Source organism: Tachysurus fulvidraco, chromosome 1 (genome assembly GCF_022655615.1).
Source record: "Tachysurus fulvidraco isolate hzauxx_2018 chromosome 1, HZAU_PFXX_2.0, whole genome shotgun sequence".
Taxonomy (NCBI): Eukaryota; Metazoa; Chordata; class Actinopteri; order Siluriformes; family Bagridae; genus Tachysurus; species Tachysurus fulvidraco.
In genome coordinates, this window is record NC_062518.1 from 19874241 (window position 1) to 19897511 (window position 23271).

The following is a 23271-nucleotide window of genomic DNA, read 5'->3' on the forward strand; positions in this document are numbered from 1 at the left end:
ATAGACTCAAAGTCTATCCAAGATTCATTGGAATAGACTGAACGTTCATTAAAAACCAGGGAAATTTTCTATAGCCAATTAGACCTTCTAGCAAGGTTTTTGGAAGGTGACAGAAACCTACAAAACATAGCAGAAACAAGAGCAAGAGCACGTAGCAAGTGGACATAAAGAGAACAGGTATAGGGACTGAACAAGGGATTTTGGAGGTACAACAAAATATGGCAGATATGAAAAGGCTTCACCTCTAGAGAATAACTGTTAAGACTCTGTCCAGACTGGTTCCTGATGGACTGACTCAACAGGACTCTTTGTTTGTTGCTACCTTGGTTCCAGTGATTGCCATAGCTCAGGTCAAATGAAGACTGGATGTGAAAGGGGCTCCTTTCATGTTGCATCTGAATCTGTAAATCAGAACAACACTGTGTCAATATGACCATTCATGTTGATCTTCAAAACCATGAAATATAAAATAATTATGTTACCCTGTGGTTGATTATTGCCATGTGGGAACACTGAACCTCATGCTCTACTGTCGTGCCATAGTGCTTCTCAACTGGCTTGACCTCATGTCTAAGTTTTTGAGATATGTGGCACTCTTGCATGTTTTCTGAATCATCTGGGGAAAAAAACATGAATCAGTGACTCACTTCTGTCTACTTTTGTTAAACAGCAATGTTAGAAGATTAGATCTCTTACCTTGCACCCCATATCTGATCCTCAAGCCAGAGGTCCACTCCAAGCCCCTGTGTTCGAGTAGTCCAATTATCCTGGTGCTAAGTAAGTAAGGCAGCAGTAGCCCTGCATCTACTGAATACTGCCTCTTGCCTTCATCCTGCCTCCGCTCAATCTGCACTGTGGATGAAGTTAGATAGAACTTTTGATCCACTATATGCTTTACATAAAAATGTATTGGAATCACAGATCTTCTTTCAGCGAACTTGTAGACATAGTTACCACTAAAATGGTAAAAAAAAAAAAAAGTTACCACTACCCTCGCTAGCAAGGTACTAATTAGGTCTCATTCATTCATTCATTCATTCATTCATTCATTCATTCATTCATTTTCTACCGCTTATCTGAACTTCCCTAGGTCACGGGGAGCCTGTGCCTATCTCAGGCGTCATTGGGCATCAAGGCAGGACACAACCTGGACGGAGTGCCAACCCATCGCAGGGCACACACACACTTTCATTCACTCAACAATCACACACTACGGACAATTTTCCAATCAACCTACCATGCATGTCTTTGGACCGGGGGAGGAACCCGGAGGAAACCCCCGAGGCACGGGGAGAACATGCAAACTCCACACACACAAGGCGGAGGCGGGAATCAAACCCCCAACCCTGGAGGTGTGAGGCAAACATGCTATCCATTAAGCCACCATGCCCCCTTAGTTAGGTCTCCAAGGTACTAATTTAATTCCTTCATTTATTGCATGCCCTTCAGTCATGGTCATATAAAAGTATGCATTCTTCTGTTTCATTGCAAAGACTTGCCCATAATTCAAAGTTGAGAAAATTTAGTTATTCTTATATACCCTTATAGTTCCTACAACCTTTGCCATTATTCGAATATAAAGGTCTTGCCTGAAAAGGAAGCATCCTTAATGAAGACATTTCTCAATTTTGCAGAGATGTTGATCTTCCTGTTGAGCCCGTGTGTGACATTAGCAGAAAGTATGGCTGGATGCCCATCTGCTGCAAACTTGGCCTCCAGTTGGTATAGTGTTCTCTTTTCTGCTGAAAGACTCAGAGTCTCTATCAATCCCTGAAGTACAAGAGGAATGTATTATACATCTAAAATACATACAAAAAATAAAGCATATAAAATGAAATGTTTGGCATTGTTATGCATAATTTGTTTTACCTTTATATAATAATGGTACTTGTCATCTATTAGTATTTCAGCCTTTCCTGACCTCTGACCATTCAGTTCATCAAATTGCCCTGTGGCCAACAATACAAGATTAGAAATGCTAGCATTCTGGATAAAACCATGGTACATAAGAATATATGCAGATAGTACAGAGAGAGTAATATATTCGCAATTTTTACTGCAGTGTCTTTCATTCATTCATTCATTCATTTTCTACCGCTTATCCGAACTTCTCGGGTCACTGGGAGCCTGTGTCAGGTATCTCAGGTGTCATCAGGCATCAAGGCAGGATACACCCTGGACGGAGTGCCAACCCATCACAGGGCACACACACTCTCATTCACTCACACACTCACACACTACGGACAATTTTCCAGAGATGCCAATCAAAATACCATGCATGTCTTTGGACCGGGGGAGGAAACCGGAGTACCCGGAGGAAACCCCCGAGGCACGGGGAGAACATGCAAACTCCACACACACAAGGCGGAGGCGGGAATCAAACCCCCAACCCTGGAGGTGTGAGGCAAAAGTGCTAACCACTAAGCCACCGTGCCCCCCTGTGTCTTTCATTTACACATATATTTCTTTAACTGAGTAACCTTGAATAAGAATGGATTTCAGGGGGTGAACAATTTTAAGAAATAGCCTCTGAGGATTGAGATTGAAGTCCAAAGATATATCTCGGGGTATAGTGGATTGTGGGGTTCCAAGGAAGATGAGGATATTGGCTTCATGTGGAATCCAGGAGTTTTGCTAGTGAATAAAAACAAAGTCAGTAACAATTAAAAGATGAGAGGAAATGTTTATCTGAATATTCAGCAATAAAAATACCCTGAAATGCCTACCTGGGGAACAAAGGCATAAGCTGCTTCTAGAAGGTACTTTTGGAGAACTCTGTCCAGTTTTTGTAGCCTCAAGGTAAAGATCATTGGGCCAGGAGGTGGAAAACTTTTTCCCATCAGCAACACTGGGTAGGTGACATCAGTGCATAATTGCCATCCAAGCATCTTTGACCCTTGACCAAAAAAACACAAAAAACTAAATTATTGGTCTTTACTTCATTTTAGTAGTCTTTGGTAACTGATTTTGTAAATTTGTGATGTACATGATTTGGGAGAACAGGTAGTCTTCTCTTTCAGATTTCTTGGTGTGAGCTCTTCTCTAGTTTCTCCACTTATGCGATACATTCTGAAACTATTTCAAGAAAGGAATTAGTATAGACTAGTATAGATTAACGAACTAATTTTTTTTTCATTTGTCTGATAGATACTCTCAGACCTAAAAGACAAAATGTCCATGACATCATCAGGTGTGTTGAGAACTGTCTTCAGACTTTGACCGTTGTGCACATAGATGCCGCCATCCAAGGTGGTGGATGTTCTGAATTGGGTGACCCACTCCAGTCCGACTCGACCAAAAGCTCCATCTACTCCCATTCTTGCTGAGATGTCAACAAATGCCCTTGATGAAAGAGCAACCACAAAAGATGAAGAAGACTTGTCATACTAACTCAGATAACTATTTGAAAATCTATTTAGTACCTTTAAAGACCAAAAACTTACTTTGGTTTAACATATCCAGCCAAAGAGAACTGAGACCAATCCTTAAAGTTAGCATTACCCTTCACCCAGAGTGAATAAAAAGAGGACATGTTGATGTTCAGCTTGATGGGCAGCCCTGAAAGTGATGGTAAGACAAGTTCTTCTGCCAGCACAATTGCCCTGTGGTTTAACTTAACCTCCTGTCCCTAAGATGCAGAAGAGAGTAGTCAAAATTCATTGTTGAAATAAAATTATTGCAAGTTCGATGAAGCTTTTTCTTACCTTCAGAAGCTTCACAGTGAAACCAGTTACACTAAGTGAGACCTCTCTCAATTTGCCAAGCAGTTCGTTGCAGGTCATGAATGTGAGATCATTACCAAACATCTTCACATTAATCCAGCATTGAAACTCATTGTGGATTTTCCTCTTTCCTGTGAACTTAAACCAAAAACCTACTTATTCCTGATGTGTGGCTAAAAACAATTGAAAAATCGCACACACCCCGAACCCTCACCTTTGACTTGATAGAACTTAAGATGTTGGAATTGCAGTCTTCATTCTGATTTGCACTTTCTTGTTGGCTAGACCACCTGGCCTCATTTCTTTTCTGCTTTTTTCCCCCACGTGATGTAGATAGTGTTTGATCTACAGGACTTTTATTAATAGAAGCACGCTGACCTTCAAACATGCTCAAGAGAAAAGATTCTGCATTTTCCATCCTGAAAGAAACCTGATCACAACATAATCATACATGAGTTTCACAATCGTCAGCATAATGATACTGTAAATTATATTCATTCATTCATTTTCTACCACTTATCCGAACTTCTCGGGTCACGGGGAGCCTGTGCCTATCTCAGGAATCATCGGACATCGAGGCAGGATACACCCTGGATGGAGTGCCAACCCATCGCAGGGCACACACACACTCTCATTCACTCACACACTCACACACTACGGACAATTTTCCAGAGATGCCAATCAACCTACCATGCATGTCTTTGGACCGGGGGAGGAAACCGGAGTACACGGAGGAAACCCCCGAGGCACGGGGAGAACATGCAAACTCCACACACACAAGGCGGAGGTGGGAATTGAACCCCCAACCCTGGAGGTGTGAGGCGAACATGCTAACCACTAAGCCACCATATCCCCCTGTAAATTATATAAAAGCTCATGTTATTTTCCTACCTCTAAAATATTAAATGATCTGCCCAACATGTAAGCTGTCAGATTGGCCATTGCTGAACGTGGCAGAAAGGACATTGGGGAGAAAACCAAAGCTCCCTCAGTATTGAGGATTGCCGCTCCTTACAAAAACACAAGGGAGTACAAGGACAAAGAAGGTTGATGTCACCACACAACATATGCAAAAATATATACAAGTAGTCTACAGAGTGGGCTATAATGTACCAGTATCCATTGTGAAGTCCATGTGTGATGAATACTTCCATGGTTCAGCCTCAAAGTCTTTACTGATGATGTCATGTGGCAGTGACTCCATTAGGTCTTTCTTCAGAGGGTCTTCGGTTTTAAGGATGTTGAAGAGATGGCTCCATACAAAAGATCCAACTAAACATGATTAAATGCATACAATATCATAAAAGAAACCTTTATTGACAACAAACATTTGTCTTAGATATTTTAGGTCAAGAAACATCAACTGGCACCATGAGGTCTGGATCTGGTCCCAGAAAAGAATATTACTGACCACTCATACCTTGGGTAGATGTTTCATTGCTTAAGGTCTCTTTTATGATCCTGAACACCTCCTGGTCAGGACAGTACATAAGCTGCTGATATGCAGCAATCCTAATCTCCACATTTTCTTGAAGCTGTTGGTATGTCCAAGCAAGAACTCCTCGCTAAAGTAAGACAAACAAAATTGTTGCCTATGTCATGGTATAGAAAGTGATTGAAATAAACCGCACAGTCTGACCAGCTATGCCACAACACAGGCTGAGCTGGTCAGGCAGGTAGACCACCTTCATTTACTACACTAGGAAAGCTTCTAGCTGGCCAGCTTGATAGCCTGTTCTTCAATATTCTTTCTTCGGAAGAACTTGTTAATTTGAAGTTTTCTGGGTCCACATGGTATCATTACTCTGCGCTGTTAATCACTGTGACACTAGACAATCATCGCTGAATATGAGCTTATGTATGTGGAAGAGGGCAGTTATCTCATCTCTTTGGCTCTCAACGAAGGCGGTCACCCCCCATCCCACGCCTTCGCCGCTTTGTACCGCCGGCCTGACAAGCGGGTCTGTGACCAGCGCCAAGAATGGCTGCAGGACCTGATGGCTGCTTGCCTGTGCTGGATTATATCCACCCCCCACTCCCCTCCCCTGTTAAAGTCACGTGTTTATGGCGTACTGTTTATGTGCTTGTGTTGCTGAGGTGTTTTTCCTGTTCCCACACTGTACTCCCCACAGGAGCATAGTATGGGGGTTGTTTGTTTTTCACCTCCCCTCCCTCATGTTATGCTATTTCTTCCTCAATCCCCTGTCTTCCTGTCCCCCCCCCCCCCATTGTATGTATTGTATGTATGGACAGGTTGATTGCTAATTTCATTGGTACTTGTGACCAGTGACAATAAAGACTACTACTACTACTACTACTACTACTACTACTACTACCACTATCACTTCATTACTTCATATGGGTTTGGGACTTGGCGAATAGCCAAACTGGGAGAAAATAACTAAAGCAAGAAAGCTGTGTGTTTATAACAAAGTGATACTTGAAGGTCTATAGAGATACATACCTTTCTATGGCATGGGATGTGTCTGAAGGCCTGAACAACAGCTAATCGAAGCTCTACAGGTACAGAGTGGTTGTGAATACAAATTTTCAATTGAGGAATGAAATCAGGCAAACCTATGTTCTCCATCGCTTTTAAAACATGTAGCAGCTGCAGAAGAAATTAGAATACTGGTATCAGATTCTACTGGTATTCAATAAGTTATCCTTCTCACAGCATACAGCATGTTTATGATTGTACCTCTGTCATTGGTAAGGGGTCTTGCCCTTCACAGCTTTGTCTTAGATCCTCCTTCAGAAACTGCACAAGCTGTTCAACCTCAGGGATCTGAATACATGGAGTCCGTTCCCTTAGGCAGAAGCGGCGGACAAGTGATGAAACAGCGAGTAAAGTCTTTGGACGAATCAAAGGAAGTTTCAGCAGAGACTGAGGAAGAATATGGAAGACAATAAAGTCATTTTAAACAAAGTTATATTGGGTAACTGCAATAGTACAAGTTCTCCTTCAGCAACATGAGAACTCACACTGATATGGCTGATCATTGATGAGGTAGGATGGGAAGCAAATGTGACAGTGCTAAAGAAGGAGTTGATGTGATCCTGACCAATCTCCTTGTTCAGGATGAGATTTGTTATGAACTGGATGCATGCTTCAGACCCACACGTTGGTAGTGCCTCTAGCAAAGGCTGCCTATAATGACAAAAGGAACACAGTAATGAGTTGCAGATTCGTACAGATTCGTAAGATAATTATATATTAATCAAAATCATAATGATAATCATAATTAGAACTTGATAAAAGGCCAACCAGTCATCAAGGCATTTGAAGGACACTTCTTGCCAGACTTCATTCAGCTGCTGGATAGTCAAAGTTCTCAACTGGAGGGCCAGACTAAGAAACAGATCTGATTGCTGGGGCACAAAAAAAAAGAAAGACCTGAAAACATTTAGACCATTTTTGTACTTCATTGGTCTATTTGTGAAGTTCAATCACAGTGAAATTTAGGCTTTTTTGTTTGTTTGCTATTTTATTCTGCTTGGTTCACTTTCTGCTGAAGGTTTTATTCAGGCAAACAGCTTTCTTTCTGTAATCAAATGCTTAAAAGTGAACCTTGACCATTTCCATTGTTCCATTTGGGTCAACGGACTAAGTATTGAATATGTTAAGCCTAGAACGAAAGATTAAATGAAATGCTGAGGAAGAAAACTGGGACCTGACCTGTTGCTGGTCTGCAGATTGAGCGCAAATCTTCCTCACTGTGTTAGAAAGCTCCTGAACCAAGCGTGATCCCCTTTGGCTTGGTTTCACAGCTTCCATATCAAATTCCAAATCAGTCAAATAACCTTCATCATGCAACCCTAATAGAAAATGAAACATTTTTAATTTCCCTTTATATGTTGTCTTGTGTATGACAAATTCTTGTAATTTTAAACAGGTTTTGACTCCTCTCGCTACCTGCATCTACTTGTATCCCATCCAGGGTTCTCAAAAGAGTCAGGGTTGAGACGGTGCTAGTCTGGGCCGTATCTAGTGACCCTGACTGAGGTACAAGTACCACTGTCTCAGTGCAGTTCACCTTGTCCATCATGGTTGAGCCATAGAGTTGGGTACATTTGAGGCTGGCGTTCACTGTCTGATAAGACACAATAATTATTGCTGCGAGTCCTTGGAATACAATATATTAAGATATTTAACACATCAATGATGCAACCTACCCTGTCTTCTTTGAGAGGGACAGAATTCTGCCAAAAATCATTCACTCTGTCCTGGAGGCATTGCTGCAGATGTCGTATCTTCACTAGTGAAGTGCCCTTCAGCTCATAGGAACTGATGCATGTCCCATATATATCAGTCTGTAAATATGAGGTGTTTTCAACCATAAAAAACAAGTGTAGCACCAGTTCAATGTACATTGTACCGTTACTCAGGATCTAAAGTTGATTCAAAGTTGTTAGTTAGGAGTTAAGATGAGCTGATGTTGAACTTCAGTTTCCATTTAGGCAAGACCTTAATAAAGGAAAGACACAAAAGCATTATTTTTTTAATATTAGTCTTGTTGATAAGGTCCTCACCTCTTTCACGGTCTCTCTGACCCGTCCGGAGTGGGAGGTCTGGAGCATGCTCAGTATGGCTCTCTTGATGTTCAGAACCCACACCTGCTCGCTTCCCTGCGGGCACAAGGCTGTGACCTTTCCCCTCTGAAGCAGGAACCGCAGGGGCTTCTTCTCCAGCGCCTCTCTACCAAAACCAAAACACCAGATGGGATCGTTAGCATCTCGATCTCGATGAAATGGCTGCGCTGAAACTGAGATGTTAACTGTCGGATACACAAACTGATCAAGAGTTGTTGTATATTGACAATAAGGACTTCGTATAGTACAGCCACAATTGTAACCACTGCGTCAACAATCAGAATGAGTCGCAGTGTTGTAGTGTCAAGCAAGAAAGAATATAACTGATTAGAATAAGACAGAAATGAAAGAAGATGTAATTAATGAGGACACCGTGTCTGATTTACCGTATGTTTTTCAAGCGTAGAACAGAGTTTTCCTTTTTAGGGGAGCTTTGCTTTATTTGTGGATTTCTCAGCTACAGATATTTAAAAAAAGAACACAAGACAAAAAAAAAAGTTACTTTCACACAAATCGCTAATGAACCTAAAGCTAAGGAGCTAAATCATGACCAATCAGAATCAAGCTCCTTAGCTTTACTTTCACACAAATCGCTAATGAACCTAAAGCTAAGGAGCTTGATTCTGATTGGTCATGATTTAATTTAGTTGATTTACTTTTCTATAAGAGCAGCCGGGACAGCTGTAAGACAAACTAAGACTTTTATAGTAATTTACATTAGTTGTTCTATTGTGTTATGGTTTCCATACTAACAGTGTACAAAGGAACTTGTATGGCAGATACTTCACATGCAGATTAGAAAAATATGTTGATTTTGTGTTTATTTATAATTTCTGGATGGAGTGTTTTTCCAGAAACACGATGCTATACAGTAGCTGCTATAACATAAATGATAATAAAAACTGATTTGTATCAATTTGTTAAGGTTGTAGTGTTAGGCTGTAATTACACTACATATAATTATAAGCTTCAGGGTTGTAGGATAGCTTCACATTCATTCCTCTACTGTTGATTATTTCTCCTATAACATCACGCTTAAATTTTAATTCTTGACCAGCTGTATTTGCTAAGGATTATTTCATTTGTTCAGACAAACCTTGCTCAGATTCATCCGAATCAATACATACATTCTACTGATATTTTTTTTTTTTGAAGTTAGGCATTAGGCTCCATACATACGCGTAAAAGCATGTCCGGACATCCTGGAAGTGTGTCGATGTCGACCACACAGTCGAAAGCTAGTTGACTTCCCTCTGACATGGTTCCTTTCATGGAGCTAATGATAGTGGTACTGTACCTGTATGTATGTCTCTGACCCTTCTGCATATTCCATGACACTGAAACCCGAACCACATAAATCACTGAATAGTCTGTTAAGAATATTATTATCCTTTTTTCACAAAATTATTCTGTCTCACCTGAGCAAGCGGCCTTGCAAAGCTGTCCCTGGTGAAGTTTATGACAGTCGCCTATTATGAAAACAAAGAGTGGAGGAAGGAATTACGATGAATTACCTCAGCTCTGTTGAAATCTCGATACAGATTCAGTCAGAAGGTTAAGTCAGCTTCGACAATACAGTACATTACATTAAAGAGTTTGTTTTAATGTGATGCATAATGAAAGCTTATTAAATATGAACAAACTGCTGTCATTACTCAACAAAGACAAATGTATTGTCGTTGATATGGTGAGGGATTTATACGGTTATGGAAGGAGTCTCCAATGTCAGAGCTTTGTAACAGTTTTACACCATTTTTACACCTGCTTTTTTTGTTTGTTTAATAGTTGTTTAGTCACAGAGAGAAAAATAAGTTCTCGTAAAATAATTCTGTATTCGACTACAACTGCATTCTTTCAAGCATTATTATTTACAACAAAACAAATTTTAGGTCATTTCCCAATAATCTAGATACTTTACCCTAGACATTTCTGTCTCAATTAATTAAAATGGCTATATGTGTTATATAAGAATATAAGAATATTATATATATATATATATATATATATATATATATATAAAAATACATACATATATATATATATATATATATATATATATATATATATATATATATATATATATATATATATTATATAAGAAAATGAATAAAAATATAATATAAATATAATATAATAATATACTAATATAATACTACTACTACTACTAATAATAATAATAATAATAATAATAATAATAATAATAATAATAATAATAATAACATATTATATAAATATAAGAATATAATATATATGTTATATAAGAAAATTTAGAAAAATAATAACAGACACTTACCACTAAAAAAGTTAATCAGGAGAAAAAGAAAGAAATCCCAAGGCATCAAAAGACGTGACAAATACATGACCTTGGAATTCAACTGCAAGTAAGAAATGCCTTGCCTTGACGCTTGTTAGAAGTAGAAGTCGTGAGTGGTGAAGATGTCAGTCAATGACGAATAAGTAGAACGGTTCCCCAGCAGGAAGCCTGAGTGTGCGGGGTTCCACCAGATACAAATCTAACACAAGACATGCAGGTAGTACATGCACAAAATGAGTCATAGTGGATAAAGATAAAGTTCTCTGTTTGTTCTTTGTGTAAACCGTTTTTTATAACTCATGAGTGAATTTTGTACAGTTGCACCGGTGTTATTTTTCCTCCATAAACTAAATGAATATTTTGAGAAACACTTTAAGAATTTAAGTTAATAATTCAGATTAAAAAACTTTCCCCTGCCACAATGTAATTTGGGGATTTTTTTATTTAATGGCAACACTGCCTTAAGTTATCCAAACTTTAAAATACTTATAAAGTAATTATTATTTTCTTTTTCTTTTCTAAACCATCCATAAAAAAAGTTAGAAATAGAGATGAACCTCAACTTTTTAAAAAACACGTCAAAGTCAGAGTATGGTGCTTTCAATAAGGCACACACTGCCACATTTTGGCTATTAAATGAACTGCACTATATATTGAGCTGTGAAAGAGGAAGAAGATTGGAAAGACAAGCTGTGAAAATGTGGCCCTCTGTGATTTTAGGAACAATCCTGAGCTAGATATTAAAAAATAAATAACTCTCTGTAGACTCTCTCCCACTCTGTAGACTACTTGTATATATTTTTGCATATGTTGTGTTGTGACATCAACCTTCTTTGTCCTTGTACTCCCTTATGTGTTTTTGTAAGGAGCGGCAATCCTCAATACTGAGGGAGCTTTGGTTTTCTCCCCAATGTCCTTTCTGCCACGTTCTGCAATGGCCAATCTGACAGCTTACATGTTGGGCAGATCATTTAATATTTTAGAGGTAGGAAAATAACATGAGCTTTTATATAATTTACAGGGGGATATGGTGGCTTAGTGGTTAGCATGTTCGCCTCACACCTCCAGGGTTGGGGGTTCGATTCCCGCCTCCGCCTTGTGTGTGTGGAGTTTGCATGTTCTCCCCGTGCCTCGGGGGTTTCCTCCGGGTACTCCGGTTTCCTCCCCCGGTCCAAAGACATGCATGGTAGGTTGATTGGCATCTCTAGAAAATTGTCCGTAGTGTGTGTGTGTGAGTGTGAGTGAACGAGAGTGTGTGTGTGCCCTCTGATGGGTTGGCACTCCGTCCAGGGTGTATCCTGCCTCGAAGCCCAATGACGCCCGAGATAGGCACAGGCTCCCCGTGACCCGAGGTAGTTCGGATAAGCGGTAGAGAATGAATGAATGAATATATTATTTTCCGAATCCTGAAACAAAATGTCATGACAAAATTTGTAATAAATGTCAAAATTTGCTACTTAAACTAATTTTAAATATTCTCAATTTCCCGTTTCTGCTCAATCTTTCTAAATTTCTATCAATTTCTAAAAATTGAGTGACATGACATACATACGGCTAAGTACGGTGACCCATACTCAGAATTTGTTCTCTGCATTTAACCCATCCAAAGTGCACACACAGCAGTGAACACACACACACCGTGAACAGCCATTTACTGTATGCTGCGGCGCCCGGGGAGCAGTTGGGGGCTTTGCTCAAGAGCACCTCAGTCGTGGCCGGCCCGAGACTCGAACCCACAACCTTTGGGTTACAAATCAGACTCTCTAACCATTAGGCCATAACTGCCCCCAAATTAATGTTAACCAAGCCTTTATCATTGCTATCTTCCATAGTGTTGATAGTCACTTCAGTCCTGTTAAAATATTCCCTTCGTTGTGTGATTTAAGCTATGATCAAAGTGGACTTTTATTTATTCATATATCTTTTTGAATTGTTTGAATCACAAGTCAAAATATTGATGGATTTATCTGTATCTACTAATTGATTCCTCACTGTTTTCTAACCTCAAGCTCATAAACAATACGACTGGGTTGTATGGTATATATAGCCGATTTAGAGAGCCATATTAAAATATGCTACTTGGCCTCAAAACACTGAATCTGTATATAAAACGATGTTGAGTTCGGTTATAGTGGACTAATTATACACTCTTAAGCTTTCCTCACATAATATGTACTTCTGAATCATTATATTCCAAAACAGGTTATTATCAAGGAAGGTTATTTCCAAGAAAAGGCCTTTGAGGAGGCAGAGAGCATTATGGGAGGAAGTAGATGGTGGTGTAATGTTGGATATGTTTCTAAAATTGCAGACAATTGCATGACAGGTCATCATAGGTTGATAAGGAGCCAAGATGATTTGGAGCTGTATGAAGATGAAGCGCTTCAATCTATCATGTAGTCTGGAAAAAATATATTTATTTTTTCATTTAATGATTTCATTTAATGAGTAATATAAACCAGATCATGTGTTCATATCGAATGACATCACCAATCCATACACTGTGACCCTTTTATACATCATTAATTACATTCATTCCGGTCATTATTACTGTAAAGTCATCCGCATATCGTTCTTCTGGCCAATCAGGATCGAGAATTCAACCAAAGCCAACAAAAACAGCCGTGAAAAACAAATAAGCCAATTATTTGTGCAAAATTATTTTAATGGAAAGCAAAAGTGTAGACACAAACAAAAGGCAGACACAGGTTACATTATTACATAATCGCAGACACATTTACTGACAAAGAAAAGCTGTGACCTTTTGTGCAATCGAAGTTACAGTATAGCGAGGCATTTAAAGTGAAACAGGAACAGGTATTTCCTCTTATGCTTGGGTAGGTCTGGAATGAAAACCAATATTTCAGGAGTAATTACGGGGAGCAGCAACTGGAAGCAGTTACAAAAAACAAAACAAATGTTTGCTTGTTTGTCTTTTATTTGGTCTCAAATCTGATTGGTCAGAAAGTGTTGATTCCTTCGAGTTGTGATTCATGGTTTCTTGGAAACCAGCGTTTCCAAGATCAGATTCAGAAGCTTTGTGGCCAGAAAAGTGTACAAAAGACTTGAGCTTCTGAGACAATACAACTTTTCCACTGATACATACAAAAGAATTAACTTGCTTTGTATACAAATTGTATTTGTTTATTTATTTATTTATTTTTTCAAGAATCTTTGGTCCACTAGTTATTAGGTAAGGATATGGATATGTAAGTGATTATTAGAAATGCTGCTTACAGTAAAATTGCCCGGATATAGAAACAGGCAAATAAATTATTGGATTATCGTCCAAAGATCTCAAGTTTGAGTCCCGATTTCTATTTTGGGATTAAGCAAAATTTGCCTCTCTGTGACTCTACCCAATCTCAAACTTGAGGAGGTGGATAGCCCTTTCCTCTGAGGGTGCTATGCTGACCTGTGATGCAGCATGAACAGCAGTTACAAACAGATGCTGTCGGCTGGAGGAAGCTCATGATAGCCTTCACCCTCAAAGATTGGAAGCTGTTGTATACATATAAATGGAGGGTGAAGATCTGAGGCCAAGACTAAGGGGCTTTTTACACCTGGTCACTTCATGCGTTTTCTGTGATCCGATAGCTATCCAATGGTAAAAAGACCAGGTCTAAATGCCCTCCGAAACCTTTTCGAGACGGATATAAATCCGATGGTTCAAACCACTTCAGGAGGTGGTCTGGGATGCGTTTCAGATGAAACTGGACAGGTGTAAATGAACATGGTTGTTCAAGCCACATACGTCAGCCCTATACTCCTCCCAAACGGAAGTACATCACTCGCAAGCGAGTCTCACATTCGTGCATCGCGCCAGAAACGGAAATGAGGTAAAATATATTAGCATTTTGGGCAGGAGTAGAAAGATGGGATCGATATCTGTGGCCTAATGTAAATGGAACAGTTTTAACAAATCAGATAGCTATCGGATCTGAGAAAACACATGAAGTGACCAGGTGTAAAAAAGCCCTAAATTATGGAGAAAGTGAAAGTGACGTGACATACAGCTAAGTACAGTGACCCATACTCAGAATTCGTTCTCTGCATTTAACCCATCCAAAGTGCACACACACAGCAGTGAACACACACACTGTGAACACACACCCGGAGCAGTGGGCAGCCATTTATGCTGCGGTACCCGGGGAGCAGTTGCGGGGTTTGGTGCCTTGCTCAAGGGCACCTCAGTCGTGGCCGGCCCGAGACTCAAACCCACAACCTTAGGATTACGAGTCAGACTCTCTAACCATTAGGCCACGACTTGCCTATGTGGGGTGAAAATGTGGGGTGGGTGATGGAGGATTACTATTTAGCAAAAGAAAAAGCAAACCAGGTATAATGGCAGCAAGGATTTCTTTATTTGTCCAAGTGTGAGGTCTATATTTGGGTTTCTTCGTTGTTCTCTGGTTTCCTCCCAAATTCAATTCAATTCAATTCAATTCAAGTTTATTTGTATGGCACTTTTTACAATTGACATTGTCTCGAAGCGGCTTTACAGAACATAAACATAAAACAAAAGGCTAATATAAAAAATAATAGAATACAAAATGTAATATAAAGAGATAAATATTAGATATATTTAAATGTGTATGTATTTATCCCGAATGAGCAAGTCTGAGGTGACTCAGGCATTAGTGGTGAGGGAAAAACCCAAAGGTTCCCCTTTGAGTCTGGTTCCTCTCAAGGTGGAACCTCATCCTCATATGGGTAACACTGGAGGGTGTGATTATAAATATACAGTCTGGTAAATGTTGTATTGATGTAAAATACCACATGGAGTTCGGATCTCCTCTATAGTATCTCAGAGTCCAACTGGAGCTCTGGATGCTTCAGGATTCTGAGTCAGCCTCATCTCGCTGGAGCTTCCTTCACTTAAATAATTTACAAATATCCGATTAGCCAATGAGCATTAGTACAGAAGACAGAAAAGCACAGAGGTGGTTGATGTTTAGAGCTTAAGCACCTCTGCTATGGTGGGGAAAAATATAACTGGAGACCAACAGTAGTTTATTGGTCCTGGTTAATATATTATATTATATTATATTATATTATATATATATGGAGAATGTCAGTGATCCACGCCACATTTAGCTTGTGATTACGTTCTGAAGGTTAACAGGACACCTTTGGGTCACAGGAGCGTGTTAAAAACAGTACTGAGACGCAGGAAACACGAGTTTCACGAGTAAAAACGCACAAACTTTTTTGTTAAAGCGCTGACTCATGAGGCAGCTCGGCATCTGCTTTCCGTTTCAGACACACCCACCCCTGTTGTCTCGGTTCGCTCCACGCCCTCGATTGCGTCACTCTTAACGTCACGTGCCTCTAGTTTCCTCCTGCGTTGTGTGTGAGAGAGTGTGTATGTGTGAGCGAGTGTGTGAGGGAGGGGGGTGTGGCCTGCACTTCCACCGGCTTTACCGCACTCACGCACAATGAGACAACGAGACGGTGATGTAGGACACCACGTTGGGGCTTAAGGGACACGGGCACGCGCTGGTGGTACCGAGTTTCCTGCGTTTTCTTTTTAACAAGTTGGATGTGATTTTTTTTAGTTCGGATCGCGTTCATATGGACCGCGTTTAAGGTCTGGAGAAGTTTTTTTTGTTTGTTTTTTTATATATAGGGACCGGGGTGGGAACCGAGACCTTTTGCGCTTTGTTGTTTCGGCGTGGAAATACGATACGCGCGAGATCATGTCCGCGTTCGCCGACTCCGATTATCTCGCCGCTGAGTGCCTGGTGTCGATCTCGAGCGGTCCCGTTCTTCACCGGACCAGGGCCCTGGCTCACGGCGAGCCGGACGGCTCGAGCGAGGACAGGGAGGTGCGCGAGACCCTTAGGCTCGAGGGCGCGGGCGAGGAGGCCGACGTAGTCCTCGCGGACACGCACGCCGCTTTCCGGCCCATGTCCGCCCACTCAGAGAGCAGCAGCAGCTCGTCGTCGAGCTCGTGCGGTGAGAGCGGTTATGCCACCCTGTGCGACTCGGGCACCGCGACCCCGACCATGACCCCCACCGGTACCCCGGTTCCGGGACAGACAAACCGCAACGCCCCCCAGCAGATGTGGGTAGAAACAGCAGCAGCAGGAGGAGGAGGAGCCCCGCGCTCTCCCTCTAAACGCCACCCTTGCACTTTCGACGGATGTGACCGAGTGTACGGCAAATCATCGCACCTGAAGGCGCACATCAGGACGCACACAGGTGAGGGCCGACACTCAACCGATTTTCAAACAGAATTAAATATAAATAACCAGGTTTTGTCCACAGTCTTAAAATTGCTTCTCAATTATTCATTTAGACTAATAATTCTTTTTTTTTAATCTGACTGGAAATTCAATGGTGATGCATTAATTTGAAACTTTTGTCTGTGTTGTTTACTCTTTAAAAAAAAAAAAAGCATGCTGTTTACTTTTTTAACCCGTCATGGCGGACAAGGGATACACCAGTGTCAAGGTTTTAAAACGCAAAATAATTCAAAATGAACCCCGATCTCCAATGCATTATGTTACGAAAAAAGACTTTTACCACTTTCATGTGTTTAATAACGTCCTGGTTTCTGAAATCAACTCTTTAACAAGTCTGTTGTCTAACACGCACGAGGTCGTGCGTCATGCAATGCACTGGGATGCATCACAGTGTGTTAATTGTTTAGGCTCGCGCGCGCTCCCTCCCTCACTGAGGGAAAAAAAACAGTTAGCTAAGAAGGCCACACCCCTAATAAGGCAACACCCCTTTAAATATTTTTTTAATTTAGTTGTACTACTTAGTTATTTTTATAAATTATTTCTCTCAGGTGATGGTTGTGTGCCATGTGGTTACCTTAACAAGGAGAGAAAAAAAGAAAAAGAAACCCTAAAGGGATAAAAGCTAAGTTTTGCTGTTGTCTCTGGAAAACAAAAAGCACAACAGCTTTTTTTCACAACAGCAACCATTTTTTTCAGTGATTCTGAACATCCTATTAATGAGAAATCAAGTGTGGATGTTGGTTTTGCTATACACTTGAGTTATTTGATTTTCAGATGACATCATATTTAAACCTAGATTTGTTAAAGAACTCACCACATGGTGCCTTTGGTAGAAATCCAAATTTTATAAAGTGATCAAAGATACTGGAACGTGGCTTATGAAGGTTGCGTGTGTGTGTCCTACTAGATTGATTGTTTAAACAAATAATAACTCAATGTCTACCATAATTTGATCGAACCCATTGCAGATGCATTTGGCATAGTACAATACATAATACAATTTGAAGTGTACTAAGAAAGAAACCCCCGGTGAATTAACAACCAGACATCCAACTGGTCAACCAAGTAATACAACAGCAGTTGATGATAATCGTTGGAAGAGCTGTGAAGGAAAACCATACAGAGCAGGGGTGAAAGTATCCCTCCTACTCCTAAGTTGCAAACCTGTCATCAGTTGTAATACTTGGAAGGCCAGAGTGAAAATCATAAAGAAATACAGCGATTAAGCCATAAAAGTTCCCGGGAACCAAGTTTAAAATCTAGCAGAGTGATGGAAAAACACGAGCTTGTGGATGGAACCACATGATGGGAGCAGCAGAATAAATTCAGAAGTCTACACAAACATTGTCTGCCAATTTACACACAAATGCATTCGAAGCGATCAAGAGGAACTTCATCATGTAGCAAGACAAGGATCCAAAAACACTCTGCAAACACAATAAATAACTTTAATGGAAGATTTTAGTCTGGCCTGGTGAATAACTAGACCTTTAAACAATTGACCATGCATTTAATTTAAGATTACACACTCCTATACTTTTTTTGTTCAAAAGGTTTAAAGCTGTTTAAGATGTCTAGATGTAAGGGTAATTGATGGTCATGATGTATTAATGTCTGGTATATTTTGTATTTGTTGCAGGAGAGAGGCCGTTCCCTTGCACCTGGGCCAACTGCGAGAAGAAATTTGCTCGCTCGGACGAGCTGGCCCGTCACTTGCGCACTCACACTGGTGAGAAGCGCTTCCAGTGCCCGCTTTGTGCCAAACGATTCATGCGCAGTGACCACCTGATCAAGCATGCACGCCGCCACCCCGACTTCCTCCCATCCATGATCGGGCGCCGGGGCCACGGCTCGCCCCAGGGTCAAGTGTCCTCTATCAGTGCACAGTCTCAGTAAACCAGCAGCATCCATTTTGCAAACTAATCCCAGTCAAACACTTTTTTTTTACACATAAGCCACCTGTTTGAGCGCCAAGTATTGTTCAGAGCTTTCACTTCCTTCAAATCCCGTCGCCTCGTCTTCCTTCAAGTCCGGTTGTGAGGTCGATTTGCCTCAACGCCAGAATCCTGGTGCAATTGTATCATCCAACACTTGATGCCAAGACTGCTGCAAGAATTCCATGTATTGTAGAGCCATTTAGCTCTCCAAGCTTCTCTCTCGCCACAAGCACAACATGCTATTCCTTCCAGACAGCGAAGCTATTTCGGGTTAACAAGATGGCCGCCCACAACGCAGCACAATCCTCGCTCTCAGATTCTTCCGTCGTTTCTGAAAGTCTCAGCCTTAGTTACGTCACTTCTCAGTCATTTTTGAGATGTCCTTTTCTCTTTCCTGGTTTATGGGTGTGGATGTTAGGCCCCCCTATTAAACAGACACTGTTTGAAACGACTGTCATTACAATTTCGTTCTGCGTTCCAATACTGTTTTTAATACAGAATTATTGGCATTTCCTGCATCACAACACCACACAAAATACACCCTACCTTTAGTAGGAAGCATCCTGTATTTGTAGTGAATATCCGCCAGCTTTTTAACTAGTTAACTATAGAAGCCTGCTACCTAGCTGGCTAGTGCGCTTTAACAGCTGGATTGTTAAATAGCTTCTTTGCTTAAGCTATACAGGTACGGTGTTTTTACGCTGATTTAGCGAATCAACGTTGCAATTTTAAACAGAACGTTGTTAGGTCTTAAAGTCTTCTCGGTTTATGGGGTGTGTTAAGGTGTTTGAGTGAAATGTACTTGATTTCACTTGAAAACCTGATTTCGAGAAAATATATATATATATATATATATATATATATATATATATGTATCTCTATCTAAAATTACAAACACGAATGATACAAGATAGTTTGTGGAAGTGGTACCAGTAAGCTTTAAAGCTTAGAGACCCAAACTAAACCTCGTATAATTTCAAGAAACACACTTGTGGACACCCCAGGTAAAGTCTTTCTCTGACTTTAGAGCCTGAAGCTCTAAAGGTTTCATTTTTAAAAAAACAAAACAAAAACTTGGCCGTAATGAAGCTTGGAATACCATTGAAAATGGTGAACATTTCAAGCCGTAATAAACAAGGGTGTACTATAAACAGTACTGGAATGCAGTCTTAGATGGACCACATCATCTCTTCACATGGTGCTCTATTTACAGTTCTTCTGTAACATTAAAAAAAAATATACCTGTAACTTCGTGGTCAATCACACGTGACTCACAAAATGTCCGTTGTCCGTTGTAGCTTGGTTTACATTGAATTGCGCCACTGTGCATGGGGCAGTGGTGTTCTCTATATAACTTAACGACGCTGGTTAATACTCAAACATTGGTCATGAAACCAGTGATGGAAAATGAAAGATATATTTCACTTGAGATATCTTACCTTTCCATTCTTTGAGGTCTCGAATATTGGCATAAGTTATTGTTTTTCCTTCTAAATCTTTTTTGGTTTTAATTTGCTCCTTCCAAATAACAGAGGGGCTCGACCGTGACTTCCATGACCACTGAAATGGTTAAATGGTTTGATGTGCTTTTAGTTATTTTCACATTTAATAAAAAAAAAGAATTATAGACATGTAACCTCATGCTGAAGCATTGCAGATGGCTCGATGTCCGTGTGTGAGTGAATAGCTATGCCTGAAGCTTCTAAAGTAGAGATGTTAACATAAATTATAAGGATTTTAAGACCTTGGGGATAAAGGGCCCTCGACTGCTTAAACAGATAGGCTGGTGCTCCTTGGTCATGTGCTGTATGTATGTACGTATGTATGTATGTATTAGAGAGAGAAAGCGCTAATCTTTCTCTCCAAACACATCTATCTCAGTGAACAATGTAAACACATCAGGAATTTCAGAAAGCCTTAATTTTGCACCATTGTTTACTGTTACACACTTTCAACCGGTATCGTACGTCGCAAGGTGGTTTTAATTGTTTCCTACTTTTTTTTCATCTTCTCCTCAACAAAAATAAAATACAAATATGCAATATTGCACTTTTCTTCTAGGTGATGCATCTGTCTGTTAGCGTGATGGGTAACACTGTATCCGTCTTCAAAAATAACAATAAGTATTTTATTTATATATATATATATATATATATATATATATATATATATATATATATATATATATATATATATATATATATATATATTAACAAAAGGAACACTGTGGAATTGGAGCGAGACCCGTCACGGAACACTTAAGTCTCGGGATGCACCTTTTTTCCAAGTGCTTGAATAAAGTGCGATAAAGGGAAGAAACGGACTTGGGTTGTTCACAAAGTTTTTTAAAAATATTTCTTTTTTCTGTATTGTCATGTTTTTTTTTTTTTTCTTGGAAAAATATCAAAGAACTCCATCGTCACTTTTCTCAACTTTCTTTCCATCGACGCAAAAATTTTACATTTTTTTTTTCTACAGTCTACAAGATGACTGTATCTTCATCGGTGCACATAATGCAATACAAGGACTGCAACGGATAACTGCAGGCAGTTATCTGAACTGTAACACACCACAAAGGTCAAACTAATGACTGCAACAGATTACAAAGATAAGGTCAGTCTTTTTCATAACGGGTGTCAAAAGGAAAAAAAAACCAACACGCCGATATTATACCTCTGGTCTCTTTTGTTTTAAATGTTTGAGAATTTGTCTCTCATGTTGTCCTTTAGTAAATGTATTTTTGTTTGTTTGTTTGTTGGTTTATGGTTTAGCTTTCACCCTACGCCAACATTTATCCACGATGCCTTGTCTTGTCTCATTTCAGTGGCTTTCGAGTTCAAAAGCCTTTCAAACCCCTCATTCTTTCCTACATCTGATCAGTTTACAGTTAGCACTAGCAATGCTAATTCACGACCAGTAAATTTCCGTCATAAACACCATAGAATCTTATTTTTCTGGTCTTTGATATATATATATATATATATATATATATATATATATATTTTTTTTTTTTTTTGCAAATGTCACATGCTGTTTTATTAGTACTAAAAAGGAAACAAATACAATGACAAAAGCTAATGTTGCTAACATCCAGCAGTAGCTGGTTAGCATTATGCAAGTTAGATCATGCTATCTATGTTTAGCTTTATTAGCCATCTTTATTAGCCCTTTGTGGAGAAAGTTACTTAGGTAACCTGTAGCGGCCTTCTAGGTAGTATATGATGAAGTCCCTTTTTAAGGCTAGTTTGGTAGGTTAGTGTCTTTTTTTTTGTTTGTTTGTTTTTTTCTCCCCCTCAGTGGGTGTCTTGATGCAAAAACCACCACTTGTCTCTTGTCAGTTCTGTTTCCTTTTGTATTGTTTAATACATTTCTTCGTCACTAATCTATTTTCTTTTGCTGTTTTACTTTTTTGTGTGTGTGTGTGTTTTAAATTTTATCTTCCTGTGTGTCAAAAGAATGCTCAGTACAAAAAAAATGTTAGCATTACTAGCAATGAACAGAAGACTTTAACATCCCTAAAGCAGTATCTGCTGTCTCTTTCGTTTATCTTAATTCTTTTTCTGTTTCAAAATGTCTCACACAGAACATGCAAATGTTTTGAACACTGAATAGATCAGTTTTTATGCAAATTAGATCATCCTAACCTTTTACTCTTTATTGGCCATGTTTGCATTTATGAGTCAAGCATTCCTTTGACGGTCTTGTGTAACCTATAAAGTATGTATAGTGATACCCTCTGAGCTAGTTTAGGGTAAAAGCCTGTGTAACTGGAATAGTTTAGCTGTTAAATGTAGTGCTAACAGCTAGTAAAACTTGTTGGGCACCACAGTGTTTTTATAAGTCTGTCTAAATGGTATTTTTTCCCCCTTTGTTTTGATCAGTTGTAGTGAGAGATAAAGCTAATTCCGGTTTATAAAACCGCCTTCTTGCTTCGTGTCAATCCAATCTTGACCTCATTTATCCTAAAGCTTGTTTTGTACACACTAAAACCAAATACACTCCATTTTTTGTGTGCAGGTCAGCGATCACACTAGTAAGTCTGTCAAGACTGCGTCAAAGTCTCTTTCCTTTTGACAAGTTTATGACCTCATCAGGATTCTGGCTTTACTGCATCTCCTCAGGTGGAAAAAAAAAAAATGAATGCTGAGAATCTCCATTCTTCTCTAATGTGTAAGCATGTGATTTATTTTCTTTTTGTTATGGTTGGATTTCTGTTGGTATTTTTTTTATTTCTGATATAATTTATTACATGCTATTTGTGGGATTTTTTTTTTATAGCACATTGTGAGGTATGAAACTTTGCTAATATTTGGATTAATTGATTGCCTCAAACCACAAGAAACTGCCAGTGCTTTTTAAATAAAAAAAGATCTAATTATTATGATTATTCTGTTTGTCATGTTGGTTTTTTTTATGGCTGGTTCAAACTACAATGATATGTTTGGAATTTGTGGGAA

At 39.5% G+C, this 23271-nt stretch overlaps 2 protein-coding genes across 4 annotated transcripts in view; one reads left to right on the forward strand and one right to left on the reverse strand.

The window, feature by feature from the left end:
* LOC113644112 overlaps positions 1 to 10745 on the reverse strand; it is a 31364-nt gene extending 20619 nt beyond the window's left edge. For both annotated transcript variants that reach the window (XM_047801746.1, XM_047801745.1), the window contains exons 1-27: positions 10609 to 10745; positions 9734 to 9784; positions 9495 to 9652; positions 8702 to 8772; positions 8256 to 8421; positions 7899 to 8036; positions 7639 to 7816; positions 7402 to 7541; positions 6991 to 7094; positions 6708 to 6873; positions 6424 to 6609; positions 6187 to 6333; positions 5143 to 5287; positions 4836 to 4994; positions 4614 to 4732; positions 3937 to 4152; positions 3705 to 3860; positions 3444 to 3628; positions 3160 to 3342; positions 2987 to 3075; positions 2727 to 2896; positions 2481 to 2634; positions 1870 to 1949; positions 1590 to 1770; positions 697 to 852; positions 483 to 616; positions 243 to 401 (exon numbers count right to left, since the gene is read on the reverse strand). In XM_047801746.1, the coding sequence (XP_047657702.1) occupies positions 243 to 401; positions 483 to 616; positions 697 to 852; positions 1590 to 1770; positions 1870 to 1949; positions 2481 to 2634; positions 2727 to 2896; positions 2987 to 3075; positions 3160 to 3342; positions 3444 to 3628; positions 3705 to 3860; positions 3937 to 4152; positions 4614 to 4732; positions 4836 to 4994; positions 5143 to 5287; positions 6187 to 6333; positions 6424 to 6609; positions 6708 to 6873; positions 6991 to 7094; positions 7402 to 7541; positions 7639 to 7816; positions 7899 to 8036; positions 8256 to 8421; positions 8702 to 8772; positions 9495 to 9652; positions 9734 to 9784; positions 10609 to 10675 (3858 nt within the window). In that variant the 5' untranslated portion in view covers positions 10676 to 10745. The remainder of the gene's footprint in view (positions 1 to 242; positions 402 to 482; positions 617 to 696; positions 853 to 1589; positions 1771 to 1869; positions 1950 to 2480; positions 2635 to 2726; positions 2897 to 2986; positions 3076 to 3159; positions 3343 to 3443; positions 3629 to 3704; positions 3861 to 3936; positions 4153 to 4613; positions 4733 to 4835; positions 4995 to 5142; positions 5288 to 6186; positions 6334 to 6423; positions 6610 to 6707; positions 6874 to 6990; positions 7095 to 7401; positions 7542 to 7638; positions 7817 to 7898; positions 8037 to 8255; positions 8422 to 8701; positions 8773 to 9494; positions 9653 to 9733; positions 9785 to 10608) is intronic.
* A 5225-nt stretch (positions 10746 to 15970) lies between these two features.
* On the forward strand, positions 15971 to 22938 carry zgc:153115 (uncharacterized protein LOC768186 homolog). Of its 2 annotated transcripts, XR_007144432.1 has the most exons (3): positions 15971 to 16833; positions 18517 to 21427; positions 22832 to 22938. XR_007144432.1 is itself a non-coding variant. In XM_027148668.2 (2 exons), exons 1-2 carry the CDS (start codon positions 16329 to 16331, stop codon positions 18771 to 18773), a joined length of 762 nt encoding a protein of 253 aa, XP_027004469.1. In that variant the 5' UTR covers positions 15971 to 16328; the 3' UTR covers positions 18774 to 22938. The 2 variants fall into 2 exon arrangements, 1 of the variants encoding a protein (XP_027004469.1); XM_027148668.2 differs by having other exon boundaries at positions 18517 to 22938.
* Positions 22939 to 23271: the final 333 nt, after the last annotated feature.